The sequence below is a fragment of the Pristiophorus japonicus genome, chromosome 3, assembly GCF_044704955.1.
Source record: "Pristiophorus japonicus isolate sPriJap1 chromosome 3, sPriJap1.hap1, whole genome shotgun sequence".
In the NCBI taxonomy this organism is placed as follows: domain Eukaryota; kingdom Metazoa; phylum Chordata; class Chondrichthyes; family Pristiophoridae; genus Pristiophorus; species Pristiophorus japonicus.
The window spans coordinates 221,388,570-221,413,114 of NC_091979.1; the positions used below are offsets into that span (position 1 = coordinate 221,388,570).

The window sequence follows — 24,545 nt, forward strand, 5'->3', positions numbered from 1 at the left end:
TAGGTTGGGCCTGTACTCATTGGAGTTCAGAAGAATGAGAGGTGATCTTATCGAAACATATAAGATAATGAGAGGGCTTGACAAGTTGGATGCAGAGAGTATATTTCCACTCATAGGAGAAACTAAAACTAGGAGGCATAGTCTCAGAATAAGGGGCCGCCCATTTAAAACTGAGATGAGAGGGTTGTAAATCTATGGAATTCTCTGCCCCAGAGAGCTGTGGAGGCTGGGTCATTGAATATATTTAAGGTGGAGAGAGACAGACTTTTGAGCGATAAGGGAATAAAGGGTTATGGGGAGCTGGCAGGGAAGTGGAACTGAGTCCATGATCAGATCAACCACGATATTAAGTGGCGGAGCAGGCTCGAGGGATCAAATGGCCTACTCCTGCTCCTATTTCTTGTGTTGTATGACAGACCAAGTGGCAGCTCAGCCAGCGCAGTCGCCCTTGCAGACCAGCTGGCGGCCTGCATGAGACCCTTCTTCACATGAGCGCAGACATCAAGTCGCAGCAGTGAAGGCATTGAGGATCAAGTCCTGCTGAGAGCATCCACATCACTCCATCGTTTGGGGATATGACTGAGGAGGAAGAGGAAGAGGAGGACACTGATGGCACCAACGTGTCACTGCTACCACCAACATGCGCCAACTCAGATACTGGGAGTGCGCGGTCTGATATAGACAAGGTAGTAAAGGGATCTGCACTGGTTGTTGCACTGAGGCCTAGTGGGCTGCAGCATGGTGACAGGGCAGGGCAACCTCATGTGCCATCGCTCCGGGGGGAGAGTCCGCACCAGAGTTCTGTCGAGGAGGACTCAGACGATGCCATCGATGTAGCGACTTACGAAAGAAGGGTGGAGGCCATGCATTCCCAGATGTTGGGGATACTGACAAGGATGCCAGAGAGTCTGTCGGAAGTGGTATGGAGTGTTGAGGAGTCCGCCTCCCGTATAGTCGACAGCTCTGCGCACTCCATGGAGCCCATCATTGCCAGTATGCAGGCGATGGTGGACTCCCAGAGTGACCGTGTGGATCCACCCGTCATGCTGCAACCTGCAGGTGATGTGGCAACTGCCATTTCAGCACAGGCGCGAGGGAACGAGCGCATCGGTGCTGGATTGGAGAGGATGGCCGCGGCCCTGGAAGCTCAGAATGCTCTTATTCACTCTGGGCAACAGGCCAGGGAGCTTCTTACTGCTGTCATGTACGTCAAACTGCTGCCATGTCTGGTGGCTTTGACATTCTGGCTGCTCTCATGAAGTCTCAGTTCGATGCCACCCGACACATCAATGCTGCGTTCGCAGCTGGGTCCAATATAGGCCACGGGGGACCTTCCCTTCCTTGACTTCCTGGGGCATTGGGACTAATTCTGGGGGAGGTGGGACCTGTACAGGCCGGACAGGTTGTACTGCAACAGGGTGCAACCAATATCCTCGCAGGGAGGATTGCTAGTGCTGTTGGCAGGGGGATGGGCACCAGGATATAACATTAGATTGGGAAAAAAAAGGTCTCAAAGGGTTGGGAGAGGCAGGGAGCATTAAGTAAGAAATAGAAAGGTATTAGGTGAGGTCAAACTAACAGAATACACGATGGTCAAATGTGTATGTATGTGAACACACAAAGCATAGTAAATAAGGTAAGTGGTCTGCAGGCACAAATAGCCACATGGGAATATGATGTTGTGGCAATAACTGAGACCCGGCTCAAAAAAGGGCAGGATTGGGAATTAAATATTCTTGGTCATAAGGTGTTCAGGAAAGATAGGAGGTGGTGTGGGGGTATTGGTTAAGGAGAACGTTACAGTGCTGGAGAGGGAGGATGTCCTGGATGGGTCAAGGACAGAATCTATATGGCTAGAGTTAAGAAATAATAAAGGTGCCATCACACTACTAGCTGTATTCTATAGACCACTAAATAGTGATAAAGATATGGAGGAGCAAATGTGCAGAGAAATTACAGAGAGGTGCAAGAACTATAAAATAGTGATAATGGGGGACTTGAACTATCCTAATATATACTGGGATCGTAATAGTGTAAAGGGCAGAGAAGGGTAAGAATTTCTGAAGTATGTTCAGGAGAACTTCCTTGATCAGTATGTTTCCAGTCCGACAAGGGAGGAGGCATTTCTGGATCTACAAGGTTTAGATTAGCTATGGAAAAGGACAGGGAGCAATCTAGAGTAAAATTATTTAACTGGGGGAAGGCCAATTTGTGGGATGAGAACAGATCTGGCCCAGGTAAACAAAGATTGGCAGGCAAAACGCTAATGGAACAATGAGCTGCCTTTAAAGAGGAAATAGTTCAGGTACAGTTGAGGTACATTCCCAATAGGGGGAAAGGCAGGGCAACTATAGTCAGGTCTCCCTGGATGGCGAGAGAGAGAATATGATGAAGCAGAAAAAGAGCGCGTATGACAGATGTCAGGTTGCAAATACATCTGAGAATAAGGCTATATATAGAAAGGTCAGAGAAGTGAAAAATAAAATGAGGGGCAAAGAGCCAACATAACAGGTGATCCACAAGTCTTCTATTGGCATATAAATAGCAAACAGGTAGTAAGAGGAGGGGTGGGGCTGATTAATAACCAAAAAGGAGACTTTTGCATGGAGGCAGAGGGTATGGCGGAGATACCAATGAGTATTTTGCATCTGCCTTCATCAAGGAAGAGGATGCTGCGATAGACAGTGAAGGAAGAGCTAGTGGTGACATTTGATAGGATGAAAATTGATAGCGATATTAGAAAGGCTGACTGTAAAAGTAGATAACTCACCAGGAGCGGATGGGATGCATCCTAGGATGCTGAGGGAATTGAGGGCGGAAATTGCAGAGGTATTGGTCATAATATTCCAATCCTCCATAGATACAGGGGGGGTGTCAGAGAACTGGAGAATTGCAAATGTTGCACCATTGTTCAAAAAAGGGTGTAAAGATAAACCCAGCAACTACAGGTCAGTCAGTTTAACCTCAGCAGTGGGGAAGCTTTTAGAAACAGTGATCAGGGACAAAATTAACAGTCACCTGGATAGATGTGGATTAATTAAGGAAACCCAAGCACGGATTTGTTAAAGGCAAATCGTGTTTAATCAATTTGATCGAGTTTTTTTGATGAGGTAACGAAGAGGGTTGATGAGGGTAATGAGTGTCCTCGACTACAACCCGCAGCATGCTACCCGCCATCATCTCAGCAAAACCCCAGCCCTGCACAAGGTAGAAAAGGCCATCCGCCAGCTCAAGAACAAGGCAACGGGAGCAGATGGAATCCCCGCTGAGGCACTAAAGTACAGCGAAGAGGCACTATTGGCACGAATGCATGACCTTATCTCTCTCTCTCAGCTGGAAGGAGGAAAGCATACCGGGAGATCTCAGAGATGCAGTAATTGTGATCATCTGTAAAAAAGGGGACAAGTCCGACTGCGACAACTACAGAGGAATCTCCCTGTTATCAGCCATTGGAAAAGTCGTCGCTAGAATCCTCCTCAACCGTCTTCTCCCTGTGGCTGAGGAGCTCTTCCCTGAGTCACAGTGTGGATTTTGTCCACTATAGGGTACAACGGACATGATCTTTACGGCGGGACAGCTGCAAGAAAAATGCAGGGAACAGCACCAACCCTTATGCAGGCCCTTCTTTGAGCTTACAAAGGCCTTTGACACTGTCAACCGCGAGGGACTATGGAGCGTCCTCCTCTGTTTCGGCTGCCCCCAAAAGTGTGTCACCATCCTCCGCCTGCTCCACAATGACATGCAAGCCGTGATCCTGACCAATGGATCCATCACAGACCCAATCCACGTCCAGACCGGGGTCAAGCAGGGCTGTGTCATCGTGCCAACCCTCATCTCTGACTTCCTCGCTGCAATACTCCACCTCACGCTCAACAAGCTCCCCGCTGGAGTGGAACTAAACTACTGAACCATTGGGAACCTATTCAACCGTCGTCGTCTCCAGGCCAGATCCAAAACCGTCCCAACCTCTGGCGTCGAATTACAGTATGCGGACGACGCTTGCATCTGCGCACATTCAGAAACTGAACTCCAAATCATAGTCAACATCTTCACTGAGGCATACGAAAGCACAGGCCTTACACTAAACATCCATAAGACAAAGATCCTCCACCAACCTGACCCCACCACACAGCACTGCCCCCCACTTATCAAGATCCACAGTGTGGCCCTGGACAACCTGGACTACTTTCCATACCTCGGGAGCAAGGGCAGACATCAATGACGAGGTTCAACACCACCTCCAGTACGCCAGCACAGCCTTCGGTCGCCTGAGGAAGAGAGTGTTCGAAGAGCAGGCCCTCAAATCTGCCACCAAGCTCATGGTCTACAGGCTGTAGTGATACCCGCCCTCCTGTATGGCTCAGAGATGTGGACCATATACAGTAGACACCTCTAATCGCTGGAGAAATACCACCAACGATGTCTCCGCAAGATCCTGCAAATCCCCTGGGAGGACAGACGCACCAAAGTTAGCGTCCTCAACCAGGCCAACATCCCTAGCATCGAAGTACTGACCACACTAGACCAACTCCATTGGGCGGGCCACATTATTCGCATGCCTGACACAAGTTTCCCAAAGCAAGTGCTCTACTCGGAACTCCTACACAGCAAGCGAGCACCAGGTGGGCAGAGGAAACGTTTCAAGGACACCCTCAAAGCCTCCTTGATAAAATGCATCATCCCCACTGACACCTGGGAGCCTCTGGCCAAAGACCGCCCTAAGTGGTGGAAGAGCATCCAGGAGGGCGCTGAACATCTCGATTCTCGTCGCTGAGAGCATGCAGAAAACAAGCGCAGGCAGCGGAAGGAGCGTGCGGCAAACTAGTACCACCCACCCTTTCCTTCAACGACTATCTGTGCCACCTGTGACAGAGACTGTGGTTCCCATATTGGACTGTTCAGTCACCTAAGAACTCACTTTGAGTGGAAGTCTTGCTCGATTTCGAGGGACTGCCTATGATGATGATGAGGTTGATATGGTATACATGGATTTCCAAAAGGCGTTCGACAAAGTGCCACAAAGTTGATGCCCATGTATATGAAATTGGCTAAGTGACAGGAAACAGGAATAGTGGTGAACGATTGTTTTCGGACTGGAGGAAGGTATATGATCCCCAGGGGTCAGTTCTAGGACCACTACCTTTCTTGATATATATTAATGACTTGGATGTGGGTGTATAAGGCACAATTTCAAAATCTGCAGATGACATAAAATAGTGAACAGTGAGGAGAGTGATAGGCTTCAGGAACACAGACAGACTGGAGAAATGGCCGGACACATGGCAGATAAAATTTAACGCAGAAAAGTATGAAGTGATACATTTAGATAGAAAGAATGTGGAAAGGACATATAAACTAAATGGTCCAATCCTAAAGGGAGTGTACGAACAGAGAGACCTGGGGGTATGTGTGCATAAATCATTGAAGATGGCAGGACAGGTTCAGAAAGCAGTTAAAAAGGCTTATGGGATCCTGGGCTTCATAAATAGAGGTATAGAGAACAAAAATGTGGAAATTATGATGAACCTGTATGAAACACTGGTTCGGCCCCAACTGAAGCAATGTGTCCAATTCTGGGCACCATACTTTAGGAAGGATGTGAAGGCCTTAGAAAAAGTGCAAAAAAGATTTACGAGAATGATTCCTGGAATGAGGGACTTCAGTTACGTTGACTGGAGAAGCTGGGGTTGTTCGTCATGGAGCAGAAAAGATTGAGAGCAGATTTGATAGAGGTGTTCAAAATCATGAGGGGTTTGGGTAGAGTAGAGAGAGAGCAACTTTTCTCATTGGCAGAAGGGTCGAGAACCAGTGAACACAGATTTAAGATGATTGGCAAATGAACCAAAGGCGATGTAAGAAAAATCTTGTTTACGCAGCGAGTGGTTGGGTTCTGGAATTCACTACCTGAAAGGATGGTGGAGGCAGACTCAATCTTATCTTTCAAAAGGGAATTGGATAAATATCTGAAGGAAAAAAAATTGCAGGGCTACAGGAAAACGGCAGGAGAGTGGGATTAGCGGAGAAGTCAGCACGGGCATGACGGGCCGAATGGCCTTCTTCCGTGCTGTAACCATCTTATGATTCGTTGTCTCCATTTCTGGGGATAGGCTATTGATAAACATTCATTATACTCCCACAGCAACCTGGACTACACTTCCTCCCACCCTGCTTCCTGTAAAGACTCCATTCCATTCTCCCAGTTTCTCAGTCTCTGTCTGTTCTGACGACGGCACCTTCCATATTAGTGCTTCCTCAACCGAGGATTCCCCTCTACCGTGGTTGATACGGCCTTAAGCCATGTCTGTTCTATTTCCCGCACTTCTGCTCTCACTCCTTCCCTTCCCTCCCAGAACCACGATAGAATTAAGAACATAAGAATTAGGAGCAGGAGTAGGCCATTTGGCCCCTAGAGCCTGCTCCACAATTCAATAGGATCATGGCTGATCTTCTATCTCAACTCCACTTTCCCCATATTCCTTGATTCCCTATCGATCTATGTTTTGAATATACTCAACGACTGAGCATCCATAGCCCACTGGGGTATAGAATTCCAAAGATTCACCAGCCTCTGAGTGAAGAAATTTTTCCTCATCGCGATCCTAAATGGCCGACCCCTTATTCTGAGACTGTGGCACCTGATTCTAGACTCCTCAGCCAGAGGAAACATCTTCCCTGCATCTACCCGGTCAAGCCCTGTAAGAATGTTGTATATTTCAATGAGATCACCTATCAATCTTTTAAACTCTATAAAATATAGGCAAAGTCAACTCAATCTCTCCTCAGTAGACAATCCCCCCATCCCAAGAATCAGTCTGGTGAATCTTCGTTGCACTCCCTCTATGGCAAGTATATCCTTCCTAAGGTAAGGAGACCAAAACTGTACACAATACTCCAGGTGTGGTCTCACCAGGGTCACAGTAAGATAGTTGCAGTAAGACATATTGGGACTGAAATTGTCCCTTTTGTTAAGGGCTCTGGCTGCCGGAAAGCGGCAGTCAGGGCTCGTTGTGGAATGGCTACCGATTTTTCGTGGCATGTCCGTCGTTCGCGCAATTGCCCTCAAGCGTTTTACTGGCAGTGACCATATTCACCCCGCTCCTGCCGAAGCCTCCTCAGTGTGTCATCAGAGCGCGCACCACTGATGTCCCGCCCCGGAAGCGAAATTCACCTCCAAATGTCTTCCGGCCGCTGTTTGGTGCCTCCGACAGCTTTGTGTGTCGGTGCACTCCTTGTTGGTCGGCGGCACAGCTACTCTTAAAGGGGAGGTGGCGCTGCCAGCAACACTGTTTTATTTTTTTATTGTCGGCCGACTGCCTGGTCAGCCCGACAATTATACCCTCGGGTTCGGCTGGCCAACAGGCAGCCTGGCATCCCCTCTTGAGTGCTAGGCCACTGGCCCGGCCAAAACCCTTCCTGGTGGCCCAGTGGACCTAACTAAAATAAAACGCAGAGTTCGCATTGGCCCTCCCCGTTAGCTGAAGGGGAGAGATGTGGTGACGTGCCAGCGCGATGACACCATCGGCCCGGGGCTGATGAGCGGCAGCAATGGCTACTCCGTTCCGTCCCCACTTCTGCCCTGCTAGTGACGATCACTCTGTCCCGCCCCACTTAAGAACATAAGAAATAGGAGCAGGAGTAGGCCATACTGCCCCTCGAGCCTGCTCCGCCATTCAATAAGATCATGGCTGATCTGATCATGGACTCAGCTCCACTTCCCTGCCCGCTCCCCATAACCCCTTATCGTTTAAGAAACTGTCTATTTCGGTCTTAAATTTATTCAATGTCCCAGAGGCAGCAAATTCCACAGATTCACAACCCTCCGAGAGAAGAAATTTCTTCTCGTCTCAGTTCTAAATGGGCGGCCCCTTATCCTAAGATCATGCCCTCTAGTTCTTGTTTCCCCCACCAGTGGAAACATCCTCTCTGCATCCACCTTATCAAGATAAGATCACTTCTCATTCTTCTGAACTCCAATGAGTAGAGGCCCAACTTACTCAACCTTTCCTCATAAGTCAACCCCCTCATTCCCGGGATCAACCTAGTGAACCTTCTCTGAACTGCCTCCACAGCATGTATATCCTTTTGTAAATATGGAAACCAAAACTGCATGCAGTATTCCAGGCGTGGCCTCACCAATACCCTGTTACAGCTGTAACAAGACTTCCCTGCTTTTATACTCCATCCCCTTTGCAATAAAGGCCAAGATTCCATTGCGTCCCCATTATGACCAACTTCCGTCACGCCAGAATAAAAAAGACAAAGAGCTGAAATTGGCAAGATTGGCCGCCGCATCCATTGTGGCAACAAGAACACAAGAAAAACGGTAGATGCGCCCCGTTTCCCGCGGGGGTGAATTTCTACCCTATTTACTCTTAAACTCAAATCCTCTTGTAATAAAAGCCAACATTCCATTTGCTTTCTTAATTGCTTGCTCTATCTGCATGTTAACTTTCAGTGATCCGTGTACAAGGTCACATAGGTCCCTCTGAACACCAACATTTCCCAATCTCTCACCATTTAAAAATATTCTGTTTTTCTATGTTTCCTACCAAAGTGGATAACTTCACATTTCTCCACATTATATTCCATTTGCCATGTTCTTGCCCATTCACTTCGCCTGTCTATATCCCCTTGAAGTCTCTGCATCCTCCTCACAATTTACCCACCTAGCTTTGTATCATCAGCAAACTTGGATATATTACATTTGGTCCCCTCATCTAACTCATTGATATAGATTGTGAATAGCTGGGGCCCAAGCACTGATCCTTGTGGTACCCTAGTAGTTACAGCCTGCCAACCCGAAAATGACCCGTTTATTCCTACTCTCTGTTTTCTGCCCGTTAACCAATCCTCAATCCATTCTAGTATATTACCCCCAATCCCATGAGCCCTAATTTTGTTTAATAATCTCCTGTGTGGCACCTTATCCAATGCCTTCTGAAAATCCAAATACACCACATCCACTGCCCCCCCCCACTTATCTATTCTGCTAATTACAACCTCAAAAAACTCAAAGATTTATCAAACATGATTTCCCTTTCATAAATCCATGTTGACTCTGCCCAATCCTATTATTATTTGCTAAGTACCCTGTTATCACGTCCTTACTAATAGATTCAAGTATTTTCCTACGACCTATGTCAGGCAAACTGGTCTGTGGATTCCTGTTTTCTCCCCGCCTCCTTTCTTAAATAGCTGGGTTACATTAGTTACCTTCCAATCTGCAGGAACCGTTCTAGAATCTATGGAATTTTGGAAGATGACAACCAATGCATCCACTATCTCTATAGCCACCTCTTTCAAAACCCTAGGATGCAGGCCATCAGGTCGAGGGGATTTATCGGCTTTCAGTCCCATTAATTACTCCAGTAATTTTTCTTTACTGATACAGGTGTGACGTCCGAAATTCAGAAACCTCAGGACCGAGGCCATTCCGGATTCCGGGATGTCTTTGCCTGGACCGAGGAAGGTAGGTTGGGGTGGGGGGGGGGGGGGCGGTCGGGCCACTGGAGTTCTGGGACTCAGTCGGGCCGGTTTGGGGGGGGGGGGGGGGGGGGAGGGGAACAGACGGGCTGCCGGAGATCGGGGATGTCGGTTGGGCCGAGACCAGGGCAGGTCAGGCAGGTAGAGGTGGGGGGAGGCTGGGCCGAGGCCGGGCGGCCGGTGGCTGAGGGAGATCGGGTGGCCGGAGGTCAGGCAGCCAGGGGTCGGGCGGCCAGAGGTGGTCAGGCCGAGGAGTCCGGATTTCGGAACATTCCAGATTCTGGAACTCAGAATTTTGGACGTCGCACCTGTACTACTTTCTTTCAGTTCCTCATTCACGCTTGATTCTCCACTATTTCCAGGAGGTTTTTTGCGTCTTCTTTCGTGAAGACTGGCACAAAGTGTTTGTTTAATTTCTCTGCTATTTCCTTATTTCCCATTATAATTTTTCCTGTCACAGCCTGTAGGGGACCCACATTTACTTTTGCTAATCTTTTCCTTTTTGCATACCTATAGAAGCTTTCAGTCTGTTTTTATGTCTCTCACTAGTTTACTCTCATTCTATTTTCCCTTTCTTTATCAATTTCTTGCTCCTCCTTTGCTGAATTCTAAAATCCTTCCAATCCTGAGGCTTACGGCTCTTTTTGGCAACATTATAAGCCTCTTCCTTCGATCGAATACTATTTTTAACTTCTTGTTAGCCACGGTTGGACCACTCTTCCTGGCCTATCAATGCTTCCCCCATTCACTGGCAGTGATGTCTCCCAACTGCTCAGTCCTGTGCCACACATAAAACTGGCCAATATCAGGGAAAAGCTCGAGGAAATCCTTCCCTGATACAATCTAACAGCTTATGGTTACCCATGACACATCACTACGCTAACTTAACTAATACGGATATGCCCCTGTATCCCTTTAACTAACACGGATATGCCCCAGTGTCCTTTAATTGACATTGATATACCAGAGGAGCCCCATCTCTCAGGAACCTACATCCATTTTTCCAGGCTTGGATATGTCTTGACGTTGACTCATCCACTAGTAATCGTGGTGGAGGTGCAGCGAATGTTTGTGGTGGAGGAGCGGCAAGAGATCTTGGGGGAGGTGCGGCAAATGAGGGGCCCAGAAGAGCAGAGGGCCCAGGGCAGCACAGGCCAGCCCACACTGCGATGTGTGTGCTAGGTCCATGCAGCAGAGCAGGTCTCCAGTCGTCCTGGTTAACTCTTGCCACTGGATAAAGGCCTAGCTCTGTCAAGCCTATATGGTGGCTGATGTGTAACGGTCACCACACGTTAAAAAAAATCCACACACAGGCATCTTCCACCCACTCAATTGGAGTTCAGGACTGGAATATCGGGTCCTTCATTGAAACATCTGTGATCTCATGTGGAAGCAAGTCATCTTCGTTCAAGGGACTGCCTATGATGACGATGATGACTCTTACTGTGGAGTTTTTGTGCCTTAAAAGGAATATGCATTTGTTGTAAATTATGTATTAATTCTTTAAATGGTTTCCCTTGTCTCACCTTTCACCCCACCATATTAAACGGATCATCCTCTGCCATTTCCGATACCTCCAGCACCAAATACATCTTTCTCTCCCCTCCCCTTTCAGCATTCCGAAGGGACCACTCATTCCGCGACACCCTGGTCCATTCCTTATTCACCCCTAGCACCCTCTCCCTTTCCCACGCCACCTTCCCGTGGAAGTGCAGGAGATGTAACACCTGACCTTTTACCTCCTCCCTTCCCACTGTCCAGAGCGCCAAACACTTATTCCAGGTGGAAAAGCCATTTACTTGTACTTCTTTCAATTTAGTATACTGTATTTGCTGCTCACGATGGGGTCTCCTCTACATTGGAGAGACCAAACGCAGATTTTGGGTGACCGCTTTGCAGAATATCTCCGTTCAGTCCACAAGCGTGACCCCGAGCTTCCGGTCGCCTGTCATTTTAATTCTCCACTCCACTCCCACTCTGATCTCTCCGTCCTCGGCCTCTTACACTGTTCCAATGAAGTCCAATGCACCTCATCTTTCGATTAGGCACTTTACAGCCTTCTGGACTCAACATCGAGTTCAACAATTTCAGACCGTAACCCCTGCCCCAATTTTTTTCTCTCTTTTTTTCCTGTTTCTTTCTCTCTTGCCCAAGGCAGCTGTTGATGATTTTTCCATTTACGCCCGATCTAGACTCATCTTTTGTTTCTTAACTTGTCCCATTACCATCTCCTTTTACCTCTTAATCTCTTCTGCCTTCTACCCTATCACAGACCTTCCCATTTGTTCTTTCCTCCCCTCCCCCCTTTCCCTGCCCCTACCTGTTACATCTCTAACATTTTCCAGTTCTGATGAAGGGCCATCGACCTGAAATGTTACCTTGTTTCTCACTCCACAGATGCTGCCTGACCTGCTGTGTATTTCCAGCATTTTCTCTTTTTATTTCAGATTTCCAGCATCCACAATATTTTGCTTTTGTATTAGTAACCCAGAGGCCTGGACTAATGATCCAGAGACAGAGTTCAAATCCCACCACAGCAGCTGGGAATTTAAATTTAGTTAATTAAATAAATCTGGAATTTAAAAAAAACTAGTATCAATAATGGTGACCATAAAACTACCGGTTTGTCGTAAAAACCCATCTGGTTCACTAATGTCCTTTAGGGAAGGAAATCTAAGGCTGGAGTGGAGCATAAACACTGGCATGGACTGATTGGGCCAAATGGCCTGATTCTGTGCTGTATATTCTATGTATCATGGAGAATATTCAATAGACCAAATGATCAACTCCTGCTTCTGTGCTCCTATAGTGGTCTATATAATGATTATTTATTAAAAAAAAGAAAGATACAACCAAAATATAATACACAGTTGAGCGTCCCGTATCCGGCAGCCTCGGTAACACCCGAGCCCAGGTTTGGATATTTCTGTCAAGGGGGGGGGGGCGCGGGCGGGTTGCTCTCCGAGGAGCTTTTTGGGTCGCTGGCCCCATCCAGGTGGTCGTCGGGCGGGGCCCAGCTGCCGAGGAGTTGTTCCGGCGGGGCCCCGCTGCCGTGGTGCGCTTTGGGCCGACGGGCCCCGTCGCAGAGGAGGTGTTGGGGCGGGCCGGTGAGGTAAGGACAGCGCCGGCAAGCATGGCAAGGTCAGCGGCGGCAAGGTGAGGCCCGAGGTCGGGCAGCGGCAGGGCCCCGAGATAAGGGCAGCAGCGGCGAGCGGAGCGAGGTGAGGCCCGAGGTCAGGCAGCGGCAGGGCCCCGAGGTAAGGGCAGCAGCGGCGAGCGGGACAAGGTGAGGCCCGAGGTCAGGCAGCGGCAGGGCCCCGAGGTAAGGGCAGCAGCGGCGAGCGGGACAAGGTGAGGCCCGAGGTCGGGCAGCGGCAAGGCCCCGAGATAAGGGCAGCAGCGGCGAGCGGAGCGAGGTGAGGCCCGAGGTCAGGCAGCGGCAGGGCCCCGAGGTAAGGGCAGCAGCGGCGAGCGGGACAAGGTGAGGCCCGAGGTCAGGCAGCGGCAGGGCCCCGAGGTAAGGGCAGCAGCGGCGAGCGGGACAAGGTGAGGCCCGAGGTCAGGCAGCGGCAGGGCCCCGAGGTAAGGGCAGCAGCGGCGAGCGGGACAAGGTGAGGCCCGAGGTCAGGCAGCGGCAGGGCCCAGAGGTAAGGGCAGCAGCGGCGAGCGGGACAAGGTGAGGCCCGAGGTCAGGCAGCGGCAGGGCCCAGAGGTAAGGGCAGCAGCGGCGAGCGGAGCGAGGTGAGGCCCGAGGTCGGGCAGCGGCAGGGCCCCGAGGTAAGGGCAGCAGCGGCGAGCGGGACAAGGTGAGGCCCGAGGTCAGGCAGCGGCAGGGCCCAGAGGTAAGGGCAGCAGCGGCGAGCGGGACAAGGTGAGGCCCGAGGTCAGGCAGCGGCAGGGCCCAGAGGTAAGGGCAGCAGCGGCGAGCGGGACAAGGTGAGGCCCGAGGTCAGGCAGCGGCAGGGCCCAGAGGTAAGGGCAGCAGCGGCGAGCGGGACAAGGTGAGGCCCGAGGTCAGGCAGCGGCAGGGCCCAGAGGTAAGGGCAGCAGCGGCGAGCGGGACAAGGTGAGGCCCGAGGTCAGGCAGCGGCAGGGCCCCGAGGTAAGGGCAGCAGCGGCGAGCGGGACAAGGTGAGGCCCGAGGTCAGGCAGCGGCAGGGCCCAGAGGTAAGGGCAGCAGCGGCGAGCGGGACAAGGTGAGGCCCGAGGTCAGGCAGCGGCAGGGCCCAGAGGTAAGGGCAGCAGCGGCGAGCGGGACAAGGTGAGGCCCGAGGTCAGGCAGCGGCAGGGCCCAGAGGTAAGGGCAGCAGCGGCGAGCGGGACAAGGTGAGGCCCGAGGTCAGGCAGCGGCAGGGCCCCGAGGTAAGGGCAGCAGCGGCGAGCGGGACAAGGTGAGGCCCGAGGTCAGGCAGCGGCAGGGTCCCGAGGTAAGGGCAGCAGCGGCGAGCGGGACAAGGTGAGGCCCGAGGTCAGGCAGCGGCAGGGCCCCGAGGTAAGGGCAGCAGCCGGCGAGCGGAGCGAGGTGAGGCCCGAGGTCAGGCAGCGGCGGGTCCCCGAGGTCGGCAGGTCCGGATTCCGGACCACCCTGCCACCAATCGGTCCGGAGTCTGGAACATTCCGGAACTCCGGATTCTGGACGCTCAACCTGCAGTATGAAAGAGAAATGACTTGAATTTGTCAACTTACATCTCTCCTTTTAATGGCATCTCTCAGCATAGTAACTACATCCTCTCCCTCACAATCAGTTGCCTTAAAGCCTTTAGTCCATTTAAGAAGAATACCCTGAGAAAGACAAAACAAAACTTTAATAATTACACAGGTAGTCTGGAAAGCACTTTAAAACTGCAGTGTACTATTAGAAACAACATTCATTCATTCCATATTCGTATAAGCAACATGGAATATTTTTAAAGTTTTATATATAAATGGGCTTGCCTCATTTAAACTCCTCTGTTCGCAAGGGAAGGAAAATGTGAAACCAAGAGGAAGTCGAGCACCTTTCATACCCATGTAATCGAGGAAGTCTGAGATGCATGAAACAATGTGGTCAAATAGCTGAAAATAAGAAAAATCAAAATCACCTGATTATTATTGGTAGATTATCAGCACACAATAAGCACGATTCTTCTCAATATCCTCCTCCCCTCTTTATTCTTTAGTCAGACCCTGCCTAGTGCAGTTTTTTTCTCCAGCCAACAGGATGTTAATCGAGAATCTAGATAAAGACTCAATGAAGGCAGTTTACGTTTAATGGTGTGTGTATGTTGATTCGGTGTTGTCGGTAACAGGCACATGGTGCTCTCGCTGCTGAGTGCATGTTATCAATGTAAGGGAGGTGAACTGCACTTTTCTGAACGCATCTGGGATCTGATGTTTTGTGGCTGACAAGATCTGCCATCAAAGACAGCAGAAAATGCTGATCCTTTCCTATTGGCTCTTTAACAGACCCAACAGGGGCTGGTGGATAACCCTCCTTTTCAACCTTCCTTAAATATGCAGGTGTGCTGTATGACTCGAGAGTGGCCAATGTAACAACTTTGTTCAAGAAGGGAGAGAAGGATAAACTGGGTAACTATAGTCTAATGTCAGCTGTGGACAAACTCTTAGGGCCCAAACTTGGTGGCCTTACCGCTCACTGCCACTGGCTGCTGGCGGGTTTTTTGGGCGGTCTCCCCTCGATGACAGTTTCCTTTAGGTCTCCCGCCTGTGGAAATGTATTTTTATCTAAGCTGTACCACACTGTATTTTTGTGCCCTTTTAATATAAAACAAAATGGTCCTTCCAGAAATTTCTGCAACAAGCAGTCGGTTTGCACAAACAGCTAAACCTGGCTTGAAATGGCTGATAGCCACCAGACAGCTAGGAGGCAAGTCCTGCTGAGACAAGTACCCCCCACTGTATTGTCTATACAACACCAGTTCCACTCCACCCCACCCTTTTTGAAGTACTCAAACCACCAGCCATTATCTCTTGTAGAGACCTCATCCATTTGATGCAAAAAGATAACTGACCAGGAAACTGGACAATCCTGACACAATGCAAGGCAGGTAATAGCTCATTACCACACTCTCATCGAATGATGGCCGGCTGGCCAACTAATAACCCTGACAAAAGGAAATATCTGGAAACCATGTCAGGACAAGGATGTAGTAATTAATTCTTTCTTTATATTCACTGACTGCGAGACAGAGCCAATACACAGGGAGAGGCCATAACTTAGGTTTTACTGTTATAAATATCTCGTGAAATTGTACCATTTCGGGGGGTCTCCACCTAGCCTTTGACTGGGTGAGACCTTTCCCCTTGCTGCAAGTAAATTAAAGAAACTTCTGCCGGAGCTGAAGGTGTCGGAGTCGTTTATTGGGAGTCGAGATTTCGACACGTCGGCGGGAGGAGAGTACCGCTGGGAACCGCCCGCTGGTGCACAAGTCGCTAAGTGACCTCCCGCCCGCCCGCCGAGTTGCCATATTGGTGTGGGTGGGAGTCGGTGGCTGCAGGGGGAAGTACTATTGCATGGAGGCAGATCTAACCCCAACGGTAAGTAAGAAGACCTGCAAAAAAAGGTTAGTGAACTTCTTTTCAGCGACTTGTGTATGGGGTCCCCTGAAGGCATTCGAGGGTTTTTTGGTGAAAATTTTTATTTTTATGTGCTTCCCCCTCCCTGGGCCCGACTCAATCCTCAGCGGGGATCGCATTTACCGCCGAGATTGGGAGCTCCCGCCCGCTGCCGCCCAGATTCACGGCGTAAGTCGTTATTCTGCCGCTGGGCAGTACTGCCATATCTTTTGAGAGGAATCTTCCTGGTAAAGTACTGCCAGCTCTCTCGGCGGTCGTTTGGGTGGCACTTGGCTTTCACCAAGTTCGGACCCTAATTAGAATCCATTCCTTGAGATAAAATTAGTAAGCATTTAACAATGCATGAGTTAATCAGGGATAGCCAGCACAGATTTATTAAAGGCAAGTTATGCCTGATTTAATAGAGATATTTGAAGAATTAACTGAATGGATCAAGGGAATGCAGTAGACGTGAATTTTTAGAAAGTGTTCAATAAGGTGTCTCACAAAAGGCTTATTACAAAAATTCAGACATATGGTATGAGGAAATATAGATAGAAAAATGGTTACTGAGAGGATAAAGAGAGTTAGGGTTGCTGGTTCTTGTTTGGATTGGAGAAGGGTTGGTGGTGGTGTACCGTTAGGGTCAGCTCTGGGTCCACTTTTGTTCAATTTGGACATGGATATGGGGAAAACAATCTTGAAATGTGCCTATAACACAAAAGTAGGGTGTTTGGAAAACTGAGGTGGACTGTAAGAGACTTTGGGAAGATATACGGCCCAATTTCAACGACAAGCAGTTTTAGTGGGCGAGTACTGGTGTGAGTTAGATACCTGCTACTAACCTGCTACTCCAGAAATGAGGCATGACATATTTTAATAGAACTATGGGCTCAATTTTCCCCAAAGCCTTTTTTTTGGCGTACTTGAAGCCTGTTTTTTGGAGGCCCAAATACGCCAAAAAAAAATGTTCCAAGTTTCCCCGTTTAATTTCTTCATTTTACATAGAAACATAGAAAATAGGTGCAGGAGCAGGCCATTCAGCCCTTCTAGCCTGCACCGCCATTCAATGAGTTCATGGCTGAACATGAAACTTCAGTACCCCCTTCCTGCTTTCTCGCCATAACCCTTGATTCCCCGAGTAGTAAGGACTTCCTCTAACTCCCTTTTGAATATATTTAGTGAATTGGCCTCAACTACTTTCTGTGGTAGAGAATTCCACAGGTTCACCACTCTCTGGGTGAAGAAGTTTCTCCTCATCTCGGTCCTAAATGGCTTATCCCTTATCCTCAGACTGTGACCCCTGGTTCTGGACTTCCCCAACATTCTTTCTGCATCTAACCTGTCTAAACCCGTCAGAATTTTAAACGTTTCCATGAGGTCCCCTCTCATTCTTCTGAACTCCAGTGAATACAAGCCCAGTTGATCCAGTCTTTCTTGATAGGTCAGTCCCGCCATCCCGGGAATCAGTCTGGTGAATCTTCGCTGCACTCCCTCAATAGCAAGAATGTCCTTCCTCAAGTTAGGAGACCAAAACTGTACACAATACTCCAGGTGTGGCCTCACCAAGGCCCTGTACAACTGTAGCAACACCTCCCTGCCCCTGTATTCAAATCCCCTCGCTATGAAGGCCAACATGCCATTTGCTTTCTTAACCGCCTGCTGTACCTGCATGCTAACCTTCAATGACTGATGTACCATGACACCCAGGTCTCGTTGCACCTTCCCTTTTCCTAATCTGTCACCATTCAAATAATAGTCTGTCTCTCTGTTTTTACCACCAAAGTGGATAACCTCACATTTATCCACATTATACTTCATCTGCCATGCATTTGCCCACTCACCTAACCTATCCAAGTCACTCTGCAGCCTAATAGCATCCTCCTCGCAGCTCACACTGCCACCCAACTTAGTGTCATCCGCAAATTTGGAGATACTGCATTTAATCCCCTCGTCTAAATCATTAATGTACAATGTAAACAGCTGGGGCCCCAGCACAGAACCTTGCGGCACCCCACTAGTCACTGCCTGCCATTCTGAAAAGTACCCGTTTACTCCTACTCTTTGCTTCCTGTCTGACAACCAGTTCTCAATCCATGTCAGCACACTACCCCCAATCCCATGTGCTTTAACTTTGCACGTTAATCTCTTGTGTGGGACCTTGTCGAAAGCCTTCTGAAAGTTCAAATATACCACATCAACTTGTTCTCCTTTGTCCACTTTACTGGAAACATCCTCAAAAAATTCCAGAAGATTTGTCAAGCATGATTTCTCTTTCACAAATCCATGCTGACTTGGACCTATCATGTCACCATTTTCCAGATGCACTGCTATGACATCCTTAATAAATTGATTCCATCATTTTACCCACTACTGAGGTCAGGCTGACCGGTCTATAATTCCCTGTTTTCTCTCTCCCTCCTTTTTTAAAAAGTGGGGTTACATTGGCTACCCTCCACTTGATAGGAACTGATCCAGAGTCAATGGAATGTATGAAAATGACTGTCAATGCATCCGCTATTTCCAAGGCCACCTCCTTAAGTACTCTGGGATGCAGTCCATCAGGCCCTGGGGATTTATCGGCCTTCAATCCCATCAATTTCCCCAACACAATTTCCCGACTAATAAAGATTTCCCTCAGTTCCCCCTCCTTACTAGACCCTCTGACCCCTTTTATATCCGGAAGGTTGTTTGTATCCTCCTTAGTGAATACCGAACCAAAGTACTTGTTCAATTGGTCTGCCATTTCTTTGTTCCCTGTTATGACTTCCCCTGATTCTGACTGCAGGGGACCTACGTTTGTCTTTACTAACCTTTTTCTCTTTACATACCTATAGAAACTTTTGCAATCCGCCTTAATGTTCCTTGCAAGCTTCTTCTCGTACTCCATTTTCCCTGCCCTAATCAAACCCTTTGTCCTCCTCTGCTGAGTTCTAAATTTCTCCCAGTCCCAGTTGGTGCAGCCTAGCTTGTCCTTTAGTTTTGGGGTTGGAGCTTTGATCTGCGCCAAAAAGATTGGGTTGCCACAGTAACCAGGGACACAATGCCTGGTTGAGGCTGGAAAGTGAAACATACAGCCAGCTTGCAACCTGCACAAGCACATTAAAATACATTGCAGCAACTTACCTCCATTAAATGATTAAAGTCCCCCCCTCCCCCCCCACCGTGCCAATCCCCGCTCCTATTCCAGGCCAAAGGGCCTCCCGGTCTGCTCCTACCGTACCTAGCCCTGACTGAGGTCCCTCCCGGTCCCACATTTATCCCAGGCCGAGTGGCCTCCCGGTCTGCTCCCCCGCACCTTCCCAGGCTGAGTGGCCTCCCGGTCTGCTCCCCCGCACCTATCCCAGGCCGACTTCCCGGTCCGCTCCCCTGCACCTATCCCAGGCCGAGTGGCCTCCCGGGTCCGCTCCCCCGCACCTATCCCAGGCCGAGTGGCCTCCCGGTCTGCTCCCCCGCACCTATCCCAGGCCGAGTGGCCTCCCAGTCTGCTCCCCCACACCTATCCCAGGCCGAGTGGCCTCCCGGTCCGCTCCCCCGCACCTATCCCAGGCCGACTTCCCGGTCCGCTCCCCCGCACCTATCCCAGGCCGAGTGGCCTCCCGGTCCGCTCCCCCACACCTATCCCAGGCCGAGTGGCCTCCCGGTCCGCTCCCCCGCACCTATCCCAGGCCGACCTCCCGGTCCGCTCCCCCGCACCTATCCCAGGCCGAATGGCCTCCCGGTCCGTTCTACCTGCACCTATCCCAGGCCGAATGGCCTCCTCCCTCCAGGTTCCTGCACCTAACTATACCGAAAGGCTTCCCCCCTCCCCCTCTCTCTTGCTGCTGCTGTCCAGGCATTAGCTGCGCTAACCTGCGTCGATTATTTTACCTGCGCCGATTTCCTTAACTCCCCAGAGGCTACATACGCTGGCCGAAGAAGAACTGGAGTAACTCTCAGCTGGCCAAATTTGCCAGAGTTGGCGCGGGTGGCAGGTTTGGCTGAAAAAAAAACGTACCTAAAAAAATCGTAACTGAGTTAAGCTGGTGCAAATTGATCGGGGAAACTGGGTTTTTTTTTAAACTTAGGGCAAAAAAAGTGGCCTGCGCCAAAAAAACGGCGCAAGTCACTGGGAAAAATTGAGCCCTATGGGTAGAGAGCAGAGAAGTAGGATTAGTTTGGGGATTGCTCTTCCAAAGAGCTGGCACAGGCGCAATGGGCTGAACGGCCACCCGCTGTGCTGTAAACCTCTATGCCTCTAAGATTAGAGAGTCCCACACTGTTAGAGATACTGAGACCCCTTGGTATTACACACTGAATTACCAAGAAAATTGCTTACCTCTTCACCTGTTCCTTGCATTACCTCCAAGGGAATAGCATAGATCTTGTTGTGCATTTCAACTGTTCGCCTCTTGCCACTACGAATCTTCACAAGTAGAACACGGAAGTTGGTTCCACCAAGGTCAAGGGCCACAAAATCCCCATTTTCTGTTGAACAAATATTGAAGAAATTTAGTACATGCTTTTGATCCTTGCTTTTGTAAAAATCAGGTTTACTTCATTAAAGGTAAAAAATAACTATGGTTTTCTTTTGGATAATATTTTGGACTGGTACAAAATTTTCACACTGCATCAATAATTCTTGGTACCTATGTAAATAAGAAAAAAATAAAGGCATAGGTACATTTATAGAGCACCTTGTCACATCTCAAAGTCCTCAAGTTTTATGCGATTAATTTTTGTTTCGAGAAGCTGTTATTAATTCATTACTTATGAAGCTCTTTGAAAATTGTGAGGATGTGATAAGGCGCTACATAAGAGCATGCTCTCTCTATGTCGTGCTTGCCTGTTGGCTCTCAGGCTATTGCAAAGAATTATGGCAATTTCAGCACAAAAGGGCATTTGTATCATCGGGCCTGTGCTGGTGCTAGCTCTTCAACTGGAGTTGTCCCCTCTAATCCCGCTCTGCTGTCGTTTTATATTATCCTTTCCAATGCTTTATCCAATTCCCTTTTAAATAGTAAAAGAGTCTCTGCCTCAATAGCCCCTTGTGGTAAAACATGTAGGGGCTGGAATTGCCCCTTCCCTTAAGGCCTGTTACCACCGGAAATCAGCGGCCATGCTGCTGAGTGCAATGGTCACTGTCTTTTTTATATAACGGCCACCATTGTTTAAATTCTGCTCTTGCGGTATCCCACAGCCACTCCCGCTCCCACAACTGCCGATCTGTCCTAAGTGCGTCACATGTCCCCTCCCACGCCCCCCACCCCACCTCACGATGACGAAATTCCGCCTAAAAAAATCTTCCTCCTGCCGCATGGTGCTAAAAGCTGCTTTTTGCTGCCGGTGCAGTGAGGCTGTAGTCCGGGTGTAAAATGGTGGTGCGGCTCCCATTAAAGGGGAGGACCGACTGCCGCTGCCGCCATGTTTCTTTTGTCGGCCAATTGGCATGCCAGGCTGACAATTATTCCCCGGGCCGCCAACAGGCAGCCTGGCACCCTCTCTTGGGTGCCAGGCCACTGGCCCGGCTGCAACCCTCCCTGGTGGCCCAGTGGACCGAACTTAAACAATCACGCAGGCTCCCCTCTTTAAATGAAGGAGAGAGCTGTGGTGACGCGACGCCATGATATCATCAGCACTGTGCTGGTGAGTGACAGTGGCGGCCACTCCTCCTGCCTCCAACTTCCGTCCCTCTAGTGTGCTCACCGCCACACTTCCGCCCCCATTATGACCAGCTTCCGGAAAAAAAAACAAAGAGCGGATTTTCGCTCAAGAGGCCACCATATCCACCGCACCGGTAAAAACACGAGAAACTGGCTGGGTGCGCCCCCTTTCCAGTGGTGGGCAATTTCGGCCCAGTCATGTTCTAATACTGACCAAATGTATCTCTCAACCAACACCTAAAACAGATCATTTATTTCATTCCGGTTTGTGGGACATTGCTCTGCAGAAACTGGTTGCTGTGTTTCCTACAATACAACAGTGACTACATTTCAAAAGTACTTCATTGGTTGTAAAGTGCCTTGAGATGACCTGAGGTTATGAAAGGCACTGTCTAAATGCAAGTTTTCTTTATTGTGTGTGGAAAAAGTTCTAACTTCTTCCTTCATTCACCAAGTGATAATCCTGATTCTGTGATCGCTTGTTATTGATTCACCAAGCAGTTACTATTTACCTCCTCAAGAATTTTGAAAACCCCTATTTAATGCATCAACTTGGCTCAATTGGCTGTACTCACCTCTGAGAAAACCAAAGCTCAGACCCCACTAAGAACTTCTGCACATTATCCAGGCTGACAAGTTCACTGAGGAAATGTCGCATTGCTGGAGGTGCCATTTTTCCAATGAGATGTTAAACTCACCACTGAGCTTGTGGCCAACATCTCGCCGTAGGCAACTAGGCTCATACAGCAGTGCCTGGTCTCCAGTCGTCTTGGACCCCCTTGACACTGGACCAAGACCTTGCTCGGCTAAGTCTGTGTGGTAGTCGGTGTGCAACGACCACCACACGCTAAAAGAACTCGCGCACAGGCATCTTCCACTCATCTAATATGAAGCTCGGGACCTGGAACGTCAGGACCTGGAACGTCAGGACCCTAATGGACAACTCCAACAGTGACAGGCCTGAACGCCGCACCGCCATAGTTACCCGGGAACTTAAGACGGTTTGACATCGACATCGCTGCCCTAAGCGAGACCCGGCAGGCAGGGGAAGGCCAGCTCAATGAACATGGTGGCGGTTATACATTTTTCTGGAAAGGAAAACCAGAGGAAGAACGCAGCCTTCATGGAGTCAGCTTCGCTGTCAAAAATGAACTGGTCAGCCCCCTGAAAGACTCCCCCTGCGGGGTTAACGAACGCCTCATGACCCTTCGCCTTACTCTATCCCGGAACCAATGCGCCACAGTGTTCAGTGTGTACGCCCCAACACTCGATGGAACGAATGAGGCTAAAGAGGGTTTTTATTCCGACCTCGAGACATCCCTGTCCCGCGTCCCCACGGACAACAAATTGATCCTCCTGGGTGACGTTAATGCCAGGCAAAGACACAGTCCTCTGGGGAGGAGTGATTGGCAGAGAGGGGGCAGGGAAATCCAACTCTAACGGCACCCTACTCCTGACAAAATGTCTAGAACACGAACTCCTCATCACCAACACCCTGTTCTGCCAGAGGGACAAATACAAGGCATCGTGGCAACACCCTCGCACCAAACACTGGCACCTGCTCGACTATGTCATCATCCAAGCCAGGGATCGCAAGGATGTGCGCATCACCCACGCCATGACAGGAGCCGACGACTGCTGGATGGACCATCGCCTAATCCGATCCATCATCGACATTAACATTGCCCCAAAGCAGAGGGGATAGCAAAAGTTGTGCCGCAAAAAAGTAAATACAGGGGCACTTAAAGACCCAGCTAAGAGAGCCCTATACAGCCAGCACCTCACAACCATTCTGGCGTGCCTTGATGACCCTGAGATGCTCAATGCCCACAGCACTTGGTCTGCCCTCCAGGCCTCCATAACCAGTGCCTGTGAAGAGACACTTGGTTACTCGACCAGAAAACCAGAAACAGGACTGGTTTGATGAAAACGATCAGGAGATCCAAGAGCTAATAGATCGTAAGCGCAGAGCATTTCTGAGCCTCATGCAACAACCCAACTCGGGAGCTATAAAGCAACATTACAGACGGCTCAAGGCAAAGGTGCAACAAAAAACCCGGGACCTAAAGAACAGGTGGTGGATGTAGAAAGGGCAGGTGATAGAACTGGCCGACAGCCACGACACGCGAGGATTCTTCATTGCAGTCAAGGCCACCTACAGTCCAAACTCCCAAGGCCCCACCCCACTCCTGGCCACGAACAGGGAAACACTCATCAAGGACACCGAGGCTGTCAGGGCCCGATCAAAGGAGCACTTTGAAGATCTCCTCAACCAAGACTCTACCTTTGACTCGAATGTTCTCGACTCCATCCCGCAGCATACAACCCGCCACCAGTTCAGTGAAACCCCAATGCTGCACGAGGGAGGCAAAGCCATAAAACAACTTAAGAATAACAAGGCTACGGGTGCGGATGGAATTCCTGCTGAAGCGCTAAAGTATGACGGAGAGGCGCTGTTGGCGTGGTTACATGACCTCATCTCTCTCATTTGGAGGGAGGAGAGCATGCTGGGAGATTTCAGAGATGCAGTGATTGTGACCATTTTTAAAAAAGGGGAACAAATCCAACTACGGCAACTACAGGGGAATCTCCCTGCTATCAGCCACTGGGAAAGTTGTCGCTGGAGTTCTCATCAACTGTCTTCTCGCTGTGGCTGAGGAGCTCCTCCCGGAGTTACAGTGCGGATTTCGTCCCTTACAGGGTACAACGGACATGATCTTTGCAGCACAACAGCTGTAGGAAAAATGCAGGGAGCAGCGCCAGCCCTTATACATGGCCTTTTTCGACCTTACAAAGGCCTTTGACACTGTCATCCATGAGGGTCTATGGAACGTCCTCCTCCGTTTTGGATGTCCCCAAAAGTTT

General features: G+C 49.6%; 1 protein-coding gene across 1 annotated transcript in view; it reads right to left on the reverse strand.

Annotated features, from left to right (window-relative positions):
- Positions 1 to 24,545, reverse strand: part of hk1 (hexokinase 1) — a 154,093-nt gene that overhangs the window by 30,268 nt on the left and 99,280 nt on the right. Inside the window, exons 11-13 of the mRNA XM_070876301.1 lie at positions 20,357 to 20,505; positions 14,419 to 14,538; positions 14,170 to 14,265 (exon numbers count right to left, since the gene is read on the reverse strand). Of these exons, the coding sequence (XP_070732402.1) occupies positions 14,170 to 14,265; positions 14,419 to 14,538; positions 20,357 to 20,505 (365 nt within the window). The remainder of the gene's footprint in view (positions 1 to 14,169; positions 14,266 to 14,418; positions 14,539 to 20,356; positions 20,506 to 24,545) is intronic.